The 21031-nt window shown below is 35.5% G+C and overlaps 1 protein-coding gene across 10 annotated transcripts in view; it reads left to right on the top strand.

The window, feature by feature from the left end:
* Positions 1 to 21031, top strand: part of MYO9A (myosin IXA) — a 297273-nt gene that overhangs the window by 151015 nt on the left and 125227 nt on the right. For all 10 annotated transcript variants that reach the window (XM_059180512.1, XM_059180509.1, XM_059180516.1 and 7 more), the window contains 2 exons: positions 8329 to 8404; positions 20869 to 21012. In XM_059180512.1, coding sequence (XP_059036495.1) covers positions 8329 to 8404; positions 20869 to 21012 — 220 coding nt within the window. The remainder of the gene's footprint in view (positions 1 to 8328; positions 8405 to 20868; positions 21013 to 21031) is intronic.

Raw genomic sequence — 21031 nt, forward strand, 5'->3', positions numbered from 1 at the left:
ACTGGGGTTCTTGGAAGGATGACCTTCAGCCACACTTCTGCAAAGGTCAAGAGCTCTGGTAAGATAAAGGAGTAAGATGGTAGGAAGAAGAGAGAGAAAGGGTAGAAGAGAAGAATCTCACTTGAATTTGACCCATACTTTTGATCATTCTGTATTCAGAACATGTTTATGAAGAAGATGAAGGATTAGAAATTGACAGAGTAGCATTGTGGGCTTGATAAAACTTAATACTCTGACCTTGCTGACAATGCCTGCCTTAATATCCCTGACCTCAGGCCTCAGTATGGTCCCACAAATGATTGAAAATTTAATCTGACCAAATGCAAGTAATAGAATTCCATTGTGGAATTCCAAATGGAATTTAAGTCTGACCCAAATGGAACTTAAAAATAGAAATCAGTAACAGAAAGATATCTGAGAAGTCCTCCAATTTTTCTTTTTTAAAGTACACTCAATTTGGGGCTTGAATTTACAACCCTGTGATAAAGAGTCACTTGCTCTTCTGCTGAGCCAGCTAGGTGCTCCTGAGAAATACTCAAATATTTTGAAAATAAACCCCATGTTTAAGTAACTCATGAGTTAAAGAATTCATAAGGGCAACTTGAAGCTATTTTGATCTAAATGAGAATGGAAATAACATAATTTACATAATGCAACTAAAGAAGTGCTTATAATAAAATTGATAGCTTTTAATTCTTTACATTAGAAAAAGTCAGAATCAATGCTTTTACCTTATGAAGCTACAAGAGCACTTTACACCCAAAATAAGTAGAGAGAAGTGAAGAGCTACAATCTGTGAATATAAAGCAGACCAACAGTAGAGAAAATCAGTGAAAACCAAAAGCTGATTTTTCAAAAAGAGCAATAAAATTGATAAAGCTCCAGTTCTAATAGAACTTTCTGTGAAGATGAAAATGTTCTCCAGCTACACTCTCTAAAACTGCAGCCATTAACCACATATGGCTATTAAGTACCTGAAACTTATTAAAAATTTGAAAACAAATTTTGATTTGATTCAGTCAAATAAAATTCAAAAGCCATGTGTCTCCACTGCTGTATTAGGTAGTGCAGTTCTAGCCATTGTGATCAAGAAATATGAGAGAAGACACATATACTGTTATCGGGAATGAACAAGTGGACACAGTTACATATGGTATAGACCATCAAAAGATTGAGGAGAGATTATGAACACTTGTCAATAAATTCAGCAACTTAAATGAAATGGACAGATTCCTTGAATGCTGATCTAAATTGACCCAAGGAAAAATAGAAAAATTTGATCACTCCTATACCTAATAACAATGATGGATTCATAAGTAAAATCTTCCCCTAAACCCAAAAGTCCAGGCCCAGATAGCTTCAATGGTAAATTTTATTTAAGAGACATTTAAGGAAAGAATAATACCAGTTCTCTTTAGTTTCTCTCCAGAAAATATAGGAGCAAGGAACCCTATGCAAATTATATCACGAGGCCAGTATTATTAATCTAATACCAAAACCAGACAAAAACTTTAAAACTACAGACCAACATACCTCACAGTGACAGATGTAAAAAGCCTTAACAAAATAAGAGCTAACTGAATTCACCAATATATTAAAGGAGAATACATGAAAACCAGTGAAATTTATTCCAGGAATGAAAGGTTTGTTTGATAATAGAAAATCAATCAATATAACTCACTATATGTTTGTTTTAAAGATTTTATTTATTTATTTGTCATAGAGAGAGCACAAACAGAGGGGGCAGCAGGTAGAGGGAGAAGCAGGCTCCCTGCTGAGCAGGGAGCCTGATGTGGGACTCCATCCCAGGACCTTGAGATCATGATCTGAGCCGAAGGCAGACTCTTAACCTACTGAGCCACCCAGGCATCCCCGTAATTCATTTTATTATCCACCTAGAAAAAAAGAAAAAGCTTATAATATCTCAGTAGTTGGATAAAAAGATTTTGTCATAATTCTTCAGTCATTCCTATTTAAAAACTTACAGGATCCTAGGAATAGGCAGCCTCCTCATTTATAGAGAATATGCATAAAAATCCTACAGCAGACTTCAGACTTTATGATCAAAGATTGAATACTATTCCCTGACATTGGGAAAAGGCAAAGATACCTGCTTTTGCCGCTCAGATTTAACACTATACTAAAAGTCAGACACAGGGGCGCCTGGGTGGCTTAGTGGGTTAAAGCCTCTGCCTTTGGTTCAGGTCGTGATCCCAGGGTTCTGGGATCAAGCCCCGCATCAGGCTCTCTGCTCAGCAGGGAGTCTGCCTCCCCCTCTCTGCTGCCTACTTGTCATCTCTGTCTGTCAAATTAAAAAAAAAAAAATCTTTAAAAAAAATAAAAATAAAAGTCAGACAGTGCTATAAGGCAGCAAAAAGAAATACAAGGTGTATAGATTGAAAAGGAAGATGTAGGCATTGTGATCAACTGTATAGAAAGTGCTAAGGAGTTTAAAATATGCTATTTATTTGATCTAGAAAGTAATCTCCCAGGATGCCAGGTAAATTTACAAAATTAAGTTATTTTAGCCGTGAACATGTGGAAAATGAAATTTGTGAATTTCATTTATACATCTTTGGCAATCAGCTTCCTAGATACTCTCCAGTTATCCTCATATTCTGGTATTCTCAACCTTGTGTAGTCTTCTGCATTTTACCAGTCTTGGTCTATGTGATGTATAGGACATGGCAAAAGTGATAGTTTGTCAATTCCAAAATTAAGTTATGAAAGTCTGCAGTTCCCATCTTAGATAATTTCTCACTTGCTAGCTCTCTCTCGGATCACTGTTTCTGGGAAAAGTAAGCTGCCATTTGAGTGCCCTGCTGAGAATTCCTCTGAAGCCTGTAGTCAGCAGTTAGGAACTGATTCTTGCCACTAACTATGTGAGTGACCTCGAAAGCAAATCCTTCAGTTCCATTCTAGTCTTGAGATGACCACAGGTTTGGCCAACAGGTTGACTATAACCTTATGATAGACCCTATCTCAACCACCCAGCTAAGCAGTTGAAACCTGTTTCTGTAGAAACTCTGTGATTATGAGAACTGTCATATTTAAGTGCTAGGTTTTGAAGTGCTTTAATATGTGATGAGTAATAATATAATATATCATAACAGGAAATACTTAGGGATAATTTTTATTTTATTGTATTTTATTTATTAATTTTGGCAGGGGGCAAAGGGAGAGAGAGAGAATCTTTAGCAGGCTCCATGCCCAGCACAGAGTCTGATGGGAGGCTCCATCTCACAACCCTGAGATCATGACCTGAGCCGAAATCAGAAGACATATACTTAACTGACCTAGCCACCTACATGCCTCACGTACGTGAGGTGGCTAGGTCAGTTAAGTATATGTCGGATAACTTTAATGAAATATGTGTTAGACCTGTATACAACTAAGAGGAATTGAAGAATACCTAAATAAATGAAGAGATTTTTTGGTAGAAATTCACAAGCTAATAACTAAGATTTACATAGAAATATAGACTAGGATAACAAAACAATTTCTAAAAAGAACAACAAAGTTAGAGAACGATTTCAAGACTAAAATAATCATGACATTGTTCTTAAAGATCAAGAGATCAGTAGAATCAAATAAAAATCCAGGAAAAGATCTGTACTTATTGGTCAATTGATTTTCCACAAAGGTGCTGAGATAATCTATTGGGGTTGAGTATAGTCTTTTAAACAAATGGCATTGGAACACCTTATTTTATCTTTAAGATTGAACTCGAAGGGGATCAAATAGCTCTTCCTAAAAAGTAAAACTTAAAAAAAAAAAAAAGGTAAAATTACTTAATTTGTAGAAGAAAACCTGAGAGAAAATCTTTGTAATCTTGGGACAGGCAAAGATTTCTTAGATGGGACATAAGAGCACGAACTGTTTAAAAACAAAAGAATAAGTGGAGTTAACCAAAATTGAAAATTTCTACTTTAAAAAAACATCTTGCTAAGAAAACTAAAAGCATACCACACCCTAGGAAACAAAACTTACATGATACTGATAACTGATAATGAACTTGAAAACAATATTTTAAGAACTCCTGTAGTTAATAAGATAAGCAGTTCAGTTAAAAATAGCTTAAAGTGGGTGCCTGGGTGGCTAAGTTGGTTAAGCCACTGCCTTTGGCTGAGGTCATGATCCCAGAGCCCCAGGATGGTGTCCCACATCAGGCTCTCAGCTCCATGGGGAGTCTGCTTCTCCCCTCTCATGCTCTCTCTCTCCCTCTCTCTCTCAAATAAGATCTTTAAAAAAAAAAAAAATAGCCTAAAGATTAAAACATGTGGTTCATTTTTTTTTTTTTTCCTAAGATTTTATTTACTTATGGGGCGCCTGGGTGGCTCAGAGGGTTAAGCCTCTGCCTTTGGCTCCAGTCATGATCTCAGGGTCCTGGGATCGAGCCCTACATCGGGCTCTCTGTTCAGCGGGGAGCCTGCTTCTCCCTCTCTCTGCCTGCCTCTCTGCCTACTTGTGATCTCCGTCTGTTGAATAAATAAAAGAGAGATTCAAGGCATAAAAGAAAAAGTCAGAAAAAACCAAACAACTGTAATATCAATAAATTAAAATGAACCAACCTAAACAATTAAAAATCAGGTTATCCAATTAAGAAAAAGAAAGCTCAATTGTAAGTTGTTTGTAAGAGAAAAACCTAAATCCCATGAACACAGATTCAAAATAAAATGTTGAATAAAGTTATATCAGAAAATTTATTTCTGCTCCTCTGGTACATTTTCCCACCTCCTTTAGGCAACTCTTAAGATTTCTGTTATTATAAATTAGTTTTGCCTTTTCTAAAAATTTTACAGAAATGGAATCATACAGTATGTATTCTTTTGTGTTCTGATTCTCTTATGCAATAAAATGATAAACACATTCATTGTGTTTCATATACAATTTGTTGCTGGGTTATTATATATAAATAATTATATATACAATTTTGTGTTTATCATTTGTTTCTTGATGGATATAGGGGTTATATGCTGTTTTGAGCTCTTGGAAGGAGCCCTGCTATACACGTTCTTGTTCAAGTCATTTTGTGTACATATGTTTTCATTCCTCTGGCTGCTGGGCATTTTCTCTTTATTTTTTGGTTTTTAGTAATTATTTCCTAGATATGATTTATATTTAGTCTCTTGGGGACTTGCTGTGCCTCTTGGACCTGTGCTTCAATTGTTTTTCATCAGATCTAGGAATGTTTTGGCTAACATTGTTTGAAAATTTTTTTCTGCTGCAATTACTTTTCTTTCTGAATGTCAGTTACATGTTTTTAGAATATTTGATATTGTCTCAGAGATTCCTCATCCAGTGTTCATTTTTCTTTTATTTTTGTTCTTCATTCTTCACATTAGATAATTTTTATTTATTGATTTCAAGTTCATTGTGCTGTTTAAAGTCTTCTTTTAAACCCATAGAATGAATTTTTTGTTTTTAGTACCGGAATATTCATTTGGTTCCTTTTTACAGTTCCTAGTTTTCCCTTGAGTTTTGCTGTCTGTGTAGTAGAAGATGGCATAAGACCATAAGAAGATGGTCTTATGCCATCTTCTACTTTAAGTCACTGAACATTATGATAACTATTTTAAAAACAGTCATTTTTTTATGCAAATCCTAAAGTGGGGGATGATAGGATCTGAAGCTGTTGGAATGGGATCAGGAGAGATGCACAGGCCTTCATTTTCTGAATAATCAGTAATAAATGTTCAGTATATTATTCCTAATGCCCTCTTAATGTTTAAAGTATTTAATAATTGATCTTGAAAATCATCACACAGAGGGAAATAAGAAAGTCAAATAATATTCATAAAAGAATTACCCTCAAAGAAGCACCCTATTATGTTTGCAGGGAAGATACTCCAAGAAAGAGAAGAAAATTTCCTGAGTACTTTATAGTATAGAAGAATTTAAGAATGTGCATTGAATAGAGCAGTAGCACAAATTTAAGACTATAAAGTACCAGAAGGATATTGAAAAGAGATATTGAACTACTGAAGCATTCAGAGGCATAAGAGGCATAAAGCTACATCTGTATGAGCTCAAAAAATAGTGGAAAATAGCTGAAAATTGAACTAAGTAATACTGAAGAAAGGCCTGGGATGATTACGTTTCAGTACATGGAAGAAAAGAATAGATAACGGAGGATAGATAATGATAATTTGTCATAGGGATAATTGGTGCCCATAACTAAGGAACTGATTAAATAAAACAACAACAATGAATTTAGTATATAAGAAAATAAAGTTGGGGCACCTGGGTGGCTCAGTGGATTAATAAGCCTCTCTCCACCTTCGGCTCAGGTTATGATCTCAAGGTCCTGGGATCGAGCCCCGCATCAGGCTCTCTGCTCAGTGGAGAGCCTGCTTCCCCCTTTCTCTCTGCCTGCCTCTCTGCCTACTTGTGATCTCTGTCTGTCAAAACAAATAAAATCTTAAAAAAAAAAAAAACAAGAAAGTTATTCAAAGTTGTAACTGAATTTGTTGATCACAAGATATATTTTAGTAACAGTTTAGTAACAGTTTACTGGACATTATCCTGGGAGTAGAATTGCTGGGGGTCATATGGTAATGTTAGGTTTACTTCTTTGACGAACTGCTAGAGTGCTTTCCAAAGTGACTGTATCATTTCACATTTCAGCAGTGTACAAAAGGTTCCAATTTTTCATGTCCTTGGCGACAGTTGTTATCTGTCTTTTTGATTACAGTCATCCTGGTATCTCATTGTAGCTTTGATTTTCATTTCTCTGATGACTAGTGATGTTGAGCATCATTTCATGAACTTATTTGCCCTTTGCCGAGTCTTCTTTGGAAAAATACCTGTTCATATCTTATGTTCATTTTAAAATCAGGTTGTCTTTTTATTATTCACTTGTAAGAGTTCTTTTTATTTTCTGGCTTCAAGTTCCTTATCAGATATTTGATTTACAAACATTTTCTATCGTTTTGTGATATATATATTTATTTATTTATCTTTTTGCTTTCTTGATCTGTCATCCTTTGAAGCACAGTAGTTTTAAATTTTGAGATGTCTAGTTCATCCATTTTTTTCTTTGGTTGCTTATGCTTTTGGTGACATACCTAAGTAATTTTACTGCCTAATTCAATGTCAGTAAGATTTACACCTATATTTTCTTTGAAGGGTTTTATACTTTCAGCTTATTTAAATAAAATAAAATTTATAAATAAATTTTTATTTATATATTTTATATATATTTTATTTATTTATAAATATTTTTATTTATTTATTTATTTATTTATAAATAAAATTATTTTAAAAAATTACTTATTTTGATTTTTGGGTCCAACTTCATTCTTTTAAATGAGGATATTTAGTTTTCCCAGCACCCATTTTTGAAAAGATTATTCCTTTCCCATTGGACTGTCTTGACACCTTTGTCAGAATTCATTAGGGAGCATCACCAACATAACAGTAATTAAGTTTTCCAATTCATGAGTATGGATGGCATTCCATTTATTTAGGTTTCTTTTAATGATATTTTGTAGTTTTCAGTGTTTTCAGTTTTGTAGTTTTCAGTGTTGACACTTTATACTTTCTAAAGTTTATTCTTTTTGTATTATTTTGATGTCATTAGTAATGGAATTGTTTCTAATCTTATGATTGTTTATTACTATTGTATAGAAATATAATTGATTTTTAAATATTGATCTGTCTTATATTTGTGCTGAATTCTTTTATTAGTCCTAATAGTTTTTTGTGGGTTTCTTAGGATTTTCTACGTATAGGATTGTTATCTTGAATAGATTTTTTGACTCCTGGTCCAGTGTGTCTTACCTATATTAAATGTCTGTGTGTATGTGATGTTATGAAAATTCATGGCCTTATGTTTATCATATGATTTAAAGTAAATTATAACTTAAAAATATTGGTAATCCTTAATAAGGAAATAATTTGTTGTTTTTGATTCTCAGGGTCTATATGTAAGATTAATTGGCCTCTGAAATCTATAGTTCTTGTTAGCAGTATACTTACTGCTGAAAAATGAGGCAAAGGAATCATTAGGAATTTTTTGAATATTAAAATAATGAGCTTATACATTTCTAGATCTTCAGCCTAGTTACCTTTCATTTTCTGAAAATGTTTAAATGAGAGAAGAAATAAGATTTATTATTTAATTCCGTAATTTTGTTCATTGTTGGCTAAGTCAGATTTGTAAGTAACAGGCATGGGACTTGGTTTATATTGTTATTTAGACATTTCTGACATGTTTAGCAAATATTTACCATTGAAGTACACTAATTTTATTTGTCCTTAGAAAAATTGTTTCATGTTTAGTTTCTTTTAACATTGATTTGAAAATGTCTGCTTTTTATTTGTTAGGTATAACCCGGAAAAATCCCAGAACACCTCTTTCTGATCTCCAGGGCATGAATACTCTAAATGAAAAAAACCAACAGTAAGTATGTTTGGTTTATGTTTCCAAGGAATTACAGAAGAAATAATTGGAATTTTCATTAATACTTTTGTGGGCTAAAAAATATGAAGAAAATCAAGCCTAGTTTGTTTTTGTTCCTTGATGCTTTTATAAGTAGTATCACTGAAACTGGACTAAATGTGTGTAACTAGTCAACTGTTTGCAGCAGCATTAGCTATAGTAAGAGGTAAGACTGAGGGGATTTGAAATAGCACATAATAAGTTTGATAAACATATTTAGCAGGAAGCTCCTATTCAATCTTTATGCATTAATATAGCATCTGATATGAGAATATGCAAAAGACACATGAACATTAGGAAGCATACCAACAAAATAAACCTACTATCGAAGTTCAGCACCAGAAGATTTTACTATTATTGCAACCACCTTTTTGATTTGATATTACTTTCTGATTTCTCCCTCCCCTCTACCCTTAGGTAACTGCTACCCAGAATTTTATGTTTATCATTACTGTGCACTTAAAAAAAAGTTTTTACAGTAAATGTAAGCAGTTTGGCTTTTCCAGTTCTTGAGTTTTATAGAAATATCAGTATATAGTCTGCTGTCTTCTATGACTTTTTTTCCCCTTCAACAATATTCATCTAAGAGTCATCCATCTTGTGGCATGTTGATTATTCTTTTTAGTTGCTGTATAATATTATGTGCAATGGAGGAATGGGGAGTTACTGTTTAATGAATACAAAGTTTCAGTTTGGCTAACACTGGAGATGGATAGTGGTAATGGTTGCAGAGCAGTGAATGTACTCAATGCCAGTATACTTGGTGTATATTAAAAATAATAAAGTGGACAGAGAACGGATTGGTGGTGCCCAAAACTAGGGTAGGGTATGGGCAAAATGGGTGAAGGTGGTTAAAAGATACAAATTCCCAGTTCTGAGATAAATGAGTCCTGGGGAAGTAATGTGTAGTATAGTTACCATTGTTACTAATACGATATTATATATTTGAAAGTTGCTAAGGGAGTAGATCTTAAAAGAACATCACAGAACAGAACAAAACATCACAGAACAAAAATTTGTAACTGTGTTTGGTGAGAGATAGTAACTACACTTATTCTGGTGACATTTTGCAGTATATATAAATAGATGTTCTTTTGTATACCTGAAACTAATAAAATGTTATGTGTCAATTATTTCTCAATAAAAAGAAAAATGGTAAGTTTTAGGTTATGTATTTTTTTTTAAAGATTTTATTTATTTTTTTTTGGAGAGACAGGGAATACTAGCTGGGGGAAGGGAAGAGCAAGAGGGACAAGCAGACTCCCCATGAAGCATGGAGCAGACCTAGGGCTTGATCCCAGGACCCGGAGTCAGACACTTATCCAACTGAACCACCCAGGAGCCCCATTATGTGTTTGTTAATCACAATAAAATAATTACATAGCATTAATGTACCATAATAGATTTGTCCCTCAATGGATATGTGGGTGGTTCTTTCACAATTACTTCTTTAAGTAATTAAAGAAGTGCTTCTTTAAACATGCTCCTATCGGGTGCCTGGGTGGCTCAGTGGGTTAAGCCACTGCCTTCAGCTCAGGTCATGATCCCAGAGTCCTGGGATCGAGTCCCATATTGGGCTCTCTGCTCAGCAGGGAGCCTGCTTCCTCCTCTTTCTCTCTGCCAGCCTCTCTGCCTACATGTAATCTCTCTCTGTCAAATAAATAAATAAAATCTTAAAAGAAAAAAAGAAAAAAAAAATAAACATGCTCCTATCAATCTTCTAGTTCACCTATTATTACATCTCTGGGATATGTACTTAGTAGTAGGACTGTTAGTTCAGTAGGATATGTTCATGTTAGTTTCATAAGATAATCCCTAGTTGTTTTCCAAGGTAGTTGTACTAATGTACACTAATAGTGACAGCTGAAAGTTCCCTTTGCTTTATTCCTTGCCAGCACAACTGATTGTCAGACTTCTTAACTTTTGATAATCTGATGGTTATGAAATGGTATCTTATAATTTGCTTTTCCATGCTTATTAATGATGTTGAAAAATTTTTAGATATTTTATGGCCATTTCTGTATTTTGAAATGCTGTTTGTTTGCCCACATCTTTTCTTTAAAAAATATTCTTTATAAGTTTTGTGTACTGGTCCCATTTCAGTTGTATGTTTCAAATGTATTCTCCCAGTTTGTAGCTTATCTTTCACTTTATTTAATGGTGCATTGTGGAGAACAAAAATTCTTAAATTTAATGTAGTTAAATATATTTTTTTGTCTCTGATTTGTCCATATTACAGCTTGTTTTAAAAATTCATCCCTAACCCCAAATCCTTTAGCCAGATTTTCCTCTAAAATTTTCTAATATTTATCACCATTTCAGCCCCAAGCTGTATTTGTCATTTGGCTGAATTTCTTCTGATTTTAAACAGATAGCTGAGAGGAAAATATTTTGGTTCCTTCATGACTAAACATGCTTTTATTCTAACCTCACACTCGATTGGTAATTTGCCTGTATATAGAACTCTTGGTCAGAAATAATTTTTCTTCAGAATTTTGAAGAATTGCTACATTGCATTTTAGTTCTGACTTGCTGATTTCTGAGTCCTTGTTTTAAATTGCTTTATTGAGATGTAATTCACATACCACAAAGTTTCAGTCAGTTAAAATATATAGTTGAGTGGTGTTTGGTGTATTCAAGAGTTGGATAATCATTCCCAAATCTAAGTTAGAACATTTTAATCACTGCAGAAAGAAACTTCCTACTAAGTAGTTTCTCTCCATTCCTCATATTCTTGCCAATTTTAGGGAAATACTAATATACTTTTGGTCTCTACAGATATGCCTGTTCTGGAAATTTAGCATAAATAGTATCTTAAAATATGTGGCCTTTTGTGTGATACTTTTTTCATTAAGCATGATATTTTCAAGTATAATCCACATTGTAGCATGTACAAGTATTTCATTCCATTTTAATAGGAGAAGAACATTCCATTGTGTGGTTATTTAAACACTCAGGTTCCTCCTTTTGGCTATTAAGAATAATGCTGCACTGAACATTCATGTACAAGTGTTTGTATGGATATATGTTTTCCATTCTTTTGAGTAATACTTAGGGATGAAATTTCTGGGCTAAATCTCTGTGTTTTGTTTAACATTTTGAGAAATTGCCAAACTATTTTACAAAGGGGCTGTGACACAACCTCTTTGACCTCAACCGCAGCTAGAAACATCGCCAAAGGCAAGGGAAGCAAGGACAAAAATGAACTATTGGGATTTCATCAAGATCAAACCATTCTCTTACACCGTACACAAAGATAAACTCAAAATGGATAAAAGGCCTCAACGTGAGACAGGAATCCATCAGAATCCTAGAGGAGAACTTAGGCAGTAATCTCTTCGATAGCAGCCACAGCAACTTCTTTCAAGATATGTCTCCAAAGGCAAAGGAAACAAAAGCCAAAATAAACTTTTGGGACTTCATCAAAATCAAAAGCTTCTGCACAGCAAAGGAAACAGTCAAGAAAACAAAGAGGCAACCCACGGAATGGGAGAAGATATTTGCAAATGACAGTACAGACAAAAGGGTGATATCCAGGATCTATAAAGAACTTCTCAAACTCAACACACACAAAACAGACAATCATATCAAAAAGTGGGCAGAAGATATGAACAGACAATTCTCCAATCAAGACATACAAATGGCTATCAGACACATGAAAAAAATGTTCATCATCACTGGCCCTCAGGGAGATTCAAATTAAAACCACATTGAGATATCACCTTACACCAGTTAGAATGGCCAAAATTAGCAAGACAGGAAACAACATGTATTGGAGGGGATGTGGAGAAAGGGGAACCCTCTTCCACTGTTGGTGGGAATGCAAGTTGCTGCAGTCTCTTTGGAGAACAGTGTGGAGATTCCTCAAGAAATTAAAAATAGAACTTCCCTATGACCCTGCCATTGCACTCCATGGTATTTACCCCAAAGATACAGATGTAATGAAAAGAAGGGCCATCTGTACCCCCATGTTTATAGCAGCAATGGCCATGGTCGCCAAATTGTGGAAAGAACCAAGATGCCCTTCAACGGACAAATGGATAAGGAAGATGTGGTCCATATACACTATGGAGTATTATGCCTCCATCAGAAAGGATGAATACCTAACTTTTGTAGCAACATGGACGGGACTGGAAGAGATTATACTGAGTGAAATAAGTCAAGCAGAGAGAGTCAATTATCATATGGTTTCACTTATTTGTGGAGCATAACAAATAGCATGGAGGACATGAGGAATTAGAGAGGAGAAGGGAGTTGGGGGAAATTGGAAGGGGAGGCGAACCATGAGAGACTATGGACTCTGAAAAACAATCTGAGGATTTTGAAGAGGCGGGGGGTGGGAGGTTGGGGTACCAGTGGTGGGTATTATAGAGGGCACGGATTGCATGGAGCACTGGGTGTGGTGCAAAAATAATGAATACTGTTATGCTGAAAATAAAAAGAAATTTGAAAACTAAATTAAAAAAAAAAAAAGCTTTTGCACAGCAAAGGAAACAGTCAACAAAACCAAAAGACAACTGATAGAAAGAGAGAAGATATTCACAAATGACACTACAGACAAAGAGCTGATATCCAAGATTTATAAAGAACTGCTTAAACTCAACACCCAAGGAACAAATGATCCAATCAAGAAATGGGCAGAAGACATGAACAGACATTTCTGCAAAGAAGACATCCAGATGGCGAACAGACACATGAAAAAGTGCTCCACATCACTCAGTATCAAGGAAGCACAGATCAAAACTACAATGAGACACCACCTCACACCAGTCAGAATGGCTTAAATTAACAAGTCAGGAAATGACAGATGTTGGAGCGGATACGGAGAAATGGGGAATTCTTCTACACTATTGGTGGGAATGCAAGCTGGTGCAAGCACTCTGGAAAACAGCATGGAGGTTCCTCAAAAAGTTGAAAATAGAGCTACCCTACAACCCAGCAATCATACTACTGGGTATTTACCCAAAAGATACAAATGTAGTGATCTGAAGGGGCACGTGCACCCGAATGTTTATAACAGCAATGTCCACGATAGCAAAACTATGGAAAGAACCTAGATGTCCATCAACAGATGCATGGATAAAGAAGATGTGATATGTATATATAGATATCTATATATATATATAGATATCTATATCTATTATTAGATATCTATATATACAATGGAATACTATGCAGCCATCAAAAGAAATGAGCTCTTGCCATTTGCGACAATGTGGATGGAACTAGAGGGTATTATGCTAAGCGAAATAAGTTAATCAGAAAAAGACAATTATTATATGATCTCTCTGATATGAGGAATTTGAGAGTCAGGGCAGGGGGTTTGGGGGGTAGGGAAGGAAGAAATGAAACAAGGTGGCATCAGGAGGGAAACAAACCATAAGAGGCTTAATTTCACAAAACAAACTGGGGGTTGCTGGGGGTGGGGGAGTGTGGAGAAGGTAGTTAGGTAAAGTTAATATAAAATTTTAAAGATACTGTCTTGGCTATCCCAAAAGCATAGTTTAAAAAGAACTAATGGGAAAATATTTTATGGTTTCTCTCCATTTTTCAGAAGCACGAAGTTTCAAAAGTAGTACAAAGGAGAAAATTCATAGAGTCTTGTGTACCTTCTCTTCACTTAGCTTCCCTAAGTGACATCTCACATAGTAATGATAGTACATTATCAAAACCAGGAAATTTACATTGGCACATTAATTTAAGTAGACTACAGTTTTCACCATTTTTAGAAATCTGCAGGTGTGTTAATAGATTTTTGCAATCGTATCCCCATGTATATTTGTGTAACTAATGCCACAATCAAGATACAGAACTCTTTCATCATCACAAAAGTTCATTCATGATGCCTGTTTATATTTACCTGTGTCCCTGTGCTGTCCTGTAGCAACCACTACTGTGTTCGTCATTTTTCTAGTTTTATTATTTTGATAATGTTATATAAATATAGTGTAGGATGAAACTGTTAGGGAGAAAAATCTTTTCTTATGTTCAGCAGCTGGGGGCCTGTGAATTAAACTTACAAAAGACATTAACAGGAGAAAAAGCATATAAATTTTATTAATATTTTGTGTGCATGAGTATTCAGAGAAAAGAAGTGAAACTCCAAAGTGGTCTAACATCTGGGGGCTTATATACCCTTTTCATAAAGGAAAGAGGGTTTGGGCTTTAAGGGATGGTAAAATGTGGGGAAGTAACTAGGGAATATGTGGGGGAACTGATGAAAGATGAGGGGTTTTTTTAGTAAGGTTTATGTAAGTAAACTCGTCTCAGTTCCTGCTCTCTTATCTCAGATGATTAAAAAGTTGCTCTCTGCTTCCTAATGGGGGAGAGGGGAACACTTTCACAAAGGGAAATTTATCTCCTGTTCTTAGGGGGTTCGGGGATTAGGGAGAGAACTGACTCTTCACGTATCCCTTGATTCTTCTTAGTTCCCTTATGTGAAAGTAGCATAATTTCTGGTGATGTGTCGTAATCTCCTTCATAACGTTGAGATTAGTTCTCTTCACTGAACATGGTGCTTAATTTGTTAGGTTATTAAATGTATCCATAGTTGGTTCCTTTTTATTTATGAGTAATCTACTTTCTTAGTATATTATTGAGGTGTAAGAGTTATTTATATATTCTAGATCTAGATCCCTTATCAGATACAGGACTTGAAAATATTTTCTTTTAGTCTGTGAATTGTCCTTTCACTTTTCTTCTTTCTTTTTTTTTTTAAATTTTATTTATTTATTTGACAGATAGAGATCACAAGTAGGCAGAGAGGCAAGCAGAGAGGAGAGAGAGAGAGGAGGAGAAAGCAGGCTCTCTACTGAGCAGAGAGCCTGATGTGGGGCTCGATCCTTGGACGCTGGGATCATGACCCGAGCTCAAGGCAAGGCTTTAACCCACAGAGCCACCCAGGTGCCCCTGTCCTTTCACTTTTCTTATGGTGTTGCTTGAAGTGTAAAATTTTTAATTTTAAAGAAGTCTAACTTACTTATTTTTCTTTTTGTTACAGTTTTGTTATATTTAAGAAATCATTAGGCCAAATCACAAAGGTTTACTGCTTATGTTTTCATCTTCTAAGAGTTTTATAGCTTTAGTTTTAAATTTAGATCTGTGATTGATTTTGAGTTGATTTTGTATATGTTGAGAGAGGTCCAGCTTTCTTCTTTTGCATGTGGATATCCAGTCACCGCAGCACCATTTGTAGAAGATACTCCCTTTTCCTGTTAAATAATCCTGATGCCTTTATCAGAACTCAGTTGACCCTAAATAGAAGTTTCTGGATTCTCAACTTTATTCTATCGTTATGCCAGTACCATATTGTCTTAAGTACTGTAACTTTTTAATAGATGTACAAATCAGGAACTATAATTCTTCTAACTTTGTTCTTTTCAACATTGCTTTGGCTGTTCTGGGTTCTTTGCATTTCCGTATGCACTTAAGGATTATCTTGTTATTTTCTGCAAAAAGGCAGCTAGGGTTTTTACTAGAGGTTGTGTTGAATCTTTAGATGAATTTGAAAAGTACTATCAGAATATCTTTTCACTTATTTGAGATTTTTTTTAACAGTATCTTAGTGTACAAGTCTTACACTTCTTTTGTTAAATTTACTCCTAAGTATTACATTATTTTCATGCTGTTTTGTGAGATTTTTGCTTTTATAATTTATTGTTCATTCCCAAAATATAGAAATATAATTGAATTTTTAAACCTTGCTTAGGTTAATCTATTAGTTTTGATAGTTGTTTAGTGGATTCCTTCAAGTATTCCATATGTGTAAGATCATGTCATATGTGAATAAATATAAATTTACTACTTTTTTTCCAATTTGGATATCTTTTTTTTATTTCTTACTTACTGTCCTGATTCGAAATTTCAGTAGTGTTACTGGCTATTTACCCTAAAGATATAGATGTAGTGAAAAGAAGGGCCATATGTGCTCCAGTGTTCATTGCAGCAATGGCCACAATCGCCAAATTGTGGAAAGAGCCAAGATGCCCTTCAACCAATGAATGGATAAAGAAGATAAGGTCCATATATACAATGGAGTATTATGCCTCCATCAGAAAGGATGAATACCCAACTTTTGTATCAACATGGACAGGACCGGAGGAGATTATGCTGAGTGAAAAAGTCAAGCAGATAAAGTCAACTATCATATGGTTTCACTTACTTGTGGAGCATAAGGAATAACATGAAGGACATTAGGAGAAGGAAAGGAAAAGTGAATTGGGGGAAATTGGAGGGGAAGACGAAGCATGAGAGACTGTGGACTCTGAGAAACAAACTGAGGGTTTTGGAGGGATGAGGGGTGGGAGGATGGGTGAGCCTTGTGGTAGATATTAAGGAGGGCACGTATTGCATGGAGCACTGGGTATGGTGATAAACAATGAATTTGGGGACACTGGAAAAAATAAAAGAAAATTAAAAAAAAAAAAAAAGAAATTCCAGTAGTGTTGAATAAGAGTGGCCAGCGGTCACGTCCTTATCTTATTCCTAATATTAGTGGGAAATCTTGCAGGTTTCTTTTTTTTTTTTTATCATTAAGCATAATGTTCTTTTTTTTTTTTAAAGATGCCCTTTTTCTGATTCTTGAGCCTTTGTTTGTGACATCTGTTCTCTATACTTAAGTACCAGAGTTTTATAGGATCTGTCTAGAAACTCTTTTATTGGGTCTTGAGTCTACATCATCTATTTTATTATGACTTTTCATCTTGCTTTGTTTTGATTTATAAGAAATAATCTCTCCTACTTCATTTCTAAATCTGTTATTAGTGAAAAATTTTGAAGTCATCCTTAATTTCTGCTTTCTCATACATTCCCCATTTGGTCCATCAGCAAGTTAAATTGGCTGTACTGTAAAATGATATCCAGAATCTCACTGTTTTTGTTTTGTTTTATTTTTGTAAAGATTTTATTTACTTTTGTATTTGAGAGAGAGAATGAAGGAGATAGCATGAGAGGGGGAAGCAGACTCGCCGCTGAGCAGAAAGCCTGATATGGGACTTGATCCCTGGACCCTGGGATCATGACCTGAGCCAAAGGCAGTCACTTAACCAACTGAGCCACCCAGGTGCCCCAATCTCACAGTTGCAAATTCCTTCCACCGCTATTGCTGTGGTATGGATTACTGTAATAGCCTCCTAAAATACTCTCCCTACTTTTGTCCTTGGCCCCTCAAACAGTATTCAGTATAGCAACCAGATCAATATTTTAATAACATGAATACATAAATATGTATAATATAAAATATATTTTAATATAAAAAAGCTGAATCAGGGGCACCTGGGTGGCTCAGTGGATTAAGCCTCTGCCTTCAGCTCAGGTCATGATCTCAGGGTCCTGAGATGTAGCACCACATCAGGCTCTCTGCTCAGCGGGTGGCCTACTTCCCCCTTCCCCTCTGCCTGCCTCTCTGCCTACTTGTGATCTCTCTCTCTCTGTCAAATAAATAAAATCTTTTAAAACATGCTGAATCATGTTAGTGTTTTCCTGAAAGTTCTTTGTCATTCTTTCTCATTCCCATTAAAAGCCAAAAATTCTGGGGTACCTGGGTTGCCCAGTGGTTTAGGCGTCTGACTTTGGCTTGGGTCATGATCCGGGGGTCCTGGGATGGAGCCCTGTGTCAGGTGTGTTGGCACCTTGCTCAGTAGGGAGCCTGCTCCTCCTCTCCTTTTCTCCCCCCTACTTCCAGCTGCTCATGCTTGCTCTCTCTCAAATAAATAAATAAAATCTTAAAAAAAAAAAAAAAGACCAAAAAGTCTATAATTTTCTAGAGGGTGTATCTAAGTAACATGACTTCCTCCTCTGTCTCTGACTTGGTCTACCATTTTTCCTCTGTTTATCCCACTCTAGCCTTCCTGATTTATTATTTATTTGTCAGAGAGAAAGAACAGCAGGCAGAGCAAGAAGCAGACTCCCTGCTGAGTAGGGAGCCTGATGTGGGACTCCATCCCAGGACTCCAGGATCACGACCTGAGCTGAAAAGCAGACACTTGACTGATTGAGCCACCCAGGCATCCCAACTGATTTATTTAATCTATCTCATTCATCAACAAGATTCCTGTCTTTGTGTGTTTGCTCTTCTCTCTGAATAGAGTGCTCTTTTTCCAGATAACTGCTTGATTTGCTTTTTTATCTCCTTCACATCTCTGTTTAAATGGAGTGTTACTCATAGTGCCTCTCCTGACTTCCCTGTTAAAGTCTAGCATCCTGGCATCATTCTTTTTCTATGTTTAAAATTGCTCCTTAGCACCTATTATTCGACATACAATTATTTCTTATGTGTTTGTTGTTTTTTTTCTTCTATTTGAATTTAAGTAATTTGAAGATGCTAGAAAAAAATTGGTACTAGTTGGTGCTCAATAAATATTTTTGAATGAGGGGATATATTTTGAATTTTCATTGGTGTTACATTTTTAATTTTTTGGAGATTTTCATTTCTCTGTTTTCTCAATTTTTAAATTTTTCATAGTATCTTTATAGATGCAATATTTTTTTCTTCTCTAGGAATATTACTGATAGCTTTTTACTTTTTAAAGATTTTATTTATTTATTTGACAGAGATCACAAGTAGGCAGAGAGGCAGGCAGAGAGAGAGAGAGGGAAGCAGGCTTCGCACTGAGCGGAGAGCCGGATGCGGGGCTCCATCCCAGGACCCTGGGATCATGACCCGAGCCGAAGGCAGAGGCCTTAACCCACCCAGGCGCCCCTTACTGACACCTTTAAAAAATCTTTTTATACTTTAAGTTGTTTATGTCATGATTGTTTTTGTCTCTGTTTCATGATAGGGGCTTTCCTCTGATGTCTAGTGAACCATGGTCAACTGTTCATATTCATACAGAAACACTAAAAAGCTAATTGGAATCTGATTAATTGGGTGTCTAATGTCTAATGTTTGGAACATACCAGTATATCTTTGATCTTCCTCTTAGATTGGTCAGATTCCACACAAAAGTTTATTTTAATTTTCTTGTTGGAGCATATAGTCCCAGCTGCCAGCATTCTGGAGCCAGTAGGGTAATAGGACTGGCAATCTATTTTCAGTATTTTCTTTTTTTAAAGATTTTATTTATTTATTTGTCAGAGAAAGAGAGAGAAAGAGAAACAGAGCACAAGCGGGGGAGCAGCAGAAAGAGGCAGAAGCAGACTCCCCACTGAGCAGGGAGCCTGATGTGGGACTCGATCCCAGGACCCTGGGATTCTTAAGGCAGACACTTAACCAACTAAGCCACCCAGGAGTCCCTATCTTCAGTATTTTCTTTGACTTTTGTAAAGTATAATTATCCCCAGTTGTGCCTGGTGCTGTCTAGCCCTTGGGACTTTCTCTTTCATCCTCTTGCTTAGATAAAGGAGGAATGGTTATCAGGCTGCATGGGGTTCTAACTGCTTTTAAACTGACTTTCAACAAGTGCTCTTATTCTTAACTCACATTTCTACCACTTCCACAGGTAGTTGGTGCCAGCAGCCCTGGAGTCTGGGAGTTTTGTAAATATGGGTGCTTCTCAGTCTTCTTCCACAGCCAGTTTAAGATTGCTTTCTATAGGAACCTCTGGGTGGCTCAGTTGGTGAAGGGTCTGCCTTCCTCTCAGGTCATGATCCCGTGGTGCTGGGATTGAGTCCTAAATTGGGCTCCTTGCTTGGTGGGAAGCCTGCTTCTTCCTCTACTTGGGCTCTCTCTCTGACAAAATCTTTAAAAAAAAAAAAAAAAAGATTGTTTTCTGTATTCATTTGCTTTCCATATTTCAAAACTGTGTTACTGTTGTCCCTTATTATATATTGTTTAATTATTAGGTATTTATTCCCTTAAAATTATTTTATTAAATGTTCAGAGGTTTCTGGAGGAATCCACATATGTGGCCAATTTGCTATTTTACCTGGAAACCCCCTATTAATTCTTCATATTTTAATCACTGATAATTTTATCTGTTTTGTTCACTCCTCTATCTCCAGCAGCTAGAATAGTACTTAGCCCAAAGAAGATGCTTAGTAACCTTGGTAGATACTAATGAGTGAGTGTGTGACCTTCCAGAAAGAAATTAAATATTCTATAGAATGGAGCAACCTATTAGGATTGTAGATTCCTTCAGTAGTTTTTGGAAGTTCTAAAATCTAAGAAAGACAAAAAACATCACATTATGTATAATACCTTATATTACTTACTTATTGTAAATAATTTAATAGATTCAAAGATATTAGCTGTATTATATGCTCATCTACATATACATTTGTATTAGAATGTACCAGAATCCATAGAAAAGGTTAGTTCAAATTGATTGGTAATCTCTGTTGTAATATAATTTTATGCTGGTTTAGCTTTTTCCTAAATTTTGTCTTTAGTTGTTTAAAGTTTCAGGTTTTACTTATTTAAGCAATTTGGAGAATGTTAGATATGTCTCAGTTAACTAAAGCAAATTGTACTTATTTGATTTTTACAGAGATACATTTGATATTGCATGGAATGGCAGAACTGGGATTCGTCAGAGCAGACTATCGAGTAGCACCTCTTTGCTTGATAAAGATGGGATATTTGCTAATTCAGCTAGCAGCAAACTCTTGGAGAGAGCCCATGGAATTCTCATGTTAGTATTGATCAGAAAT

This window comes from Mustela lutreola, chromosome 7, assembly GCF_030435805.1.
Source record: "Mustela lutreola isolate mMusLut2 chromosome 7, mMusLut2.pri, whole genome shotgun sequence".
NCBI lineage: Eukaryota > Metazoa > Chordata > Mammalia > Carnivora > Mustelidae > Mustela > Mustela lutreola.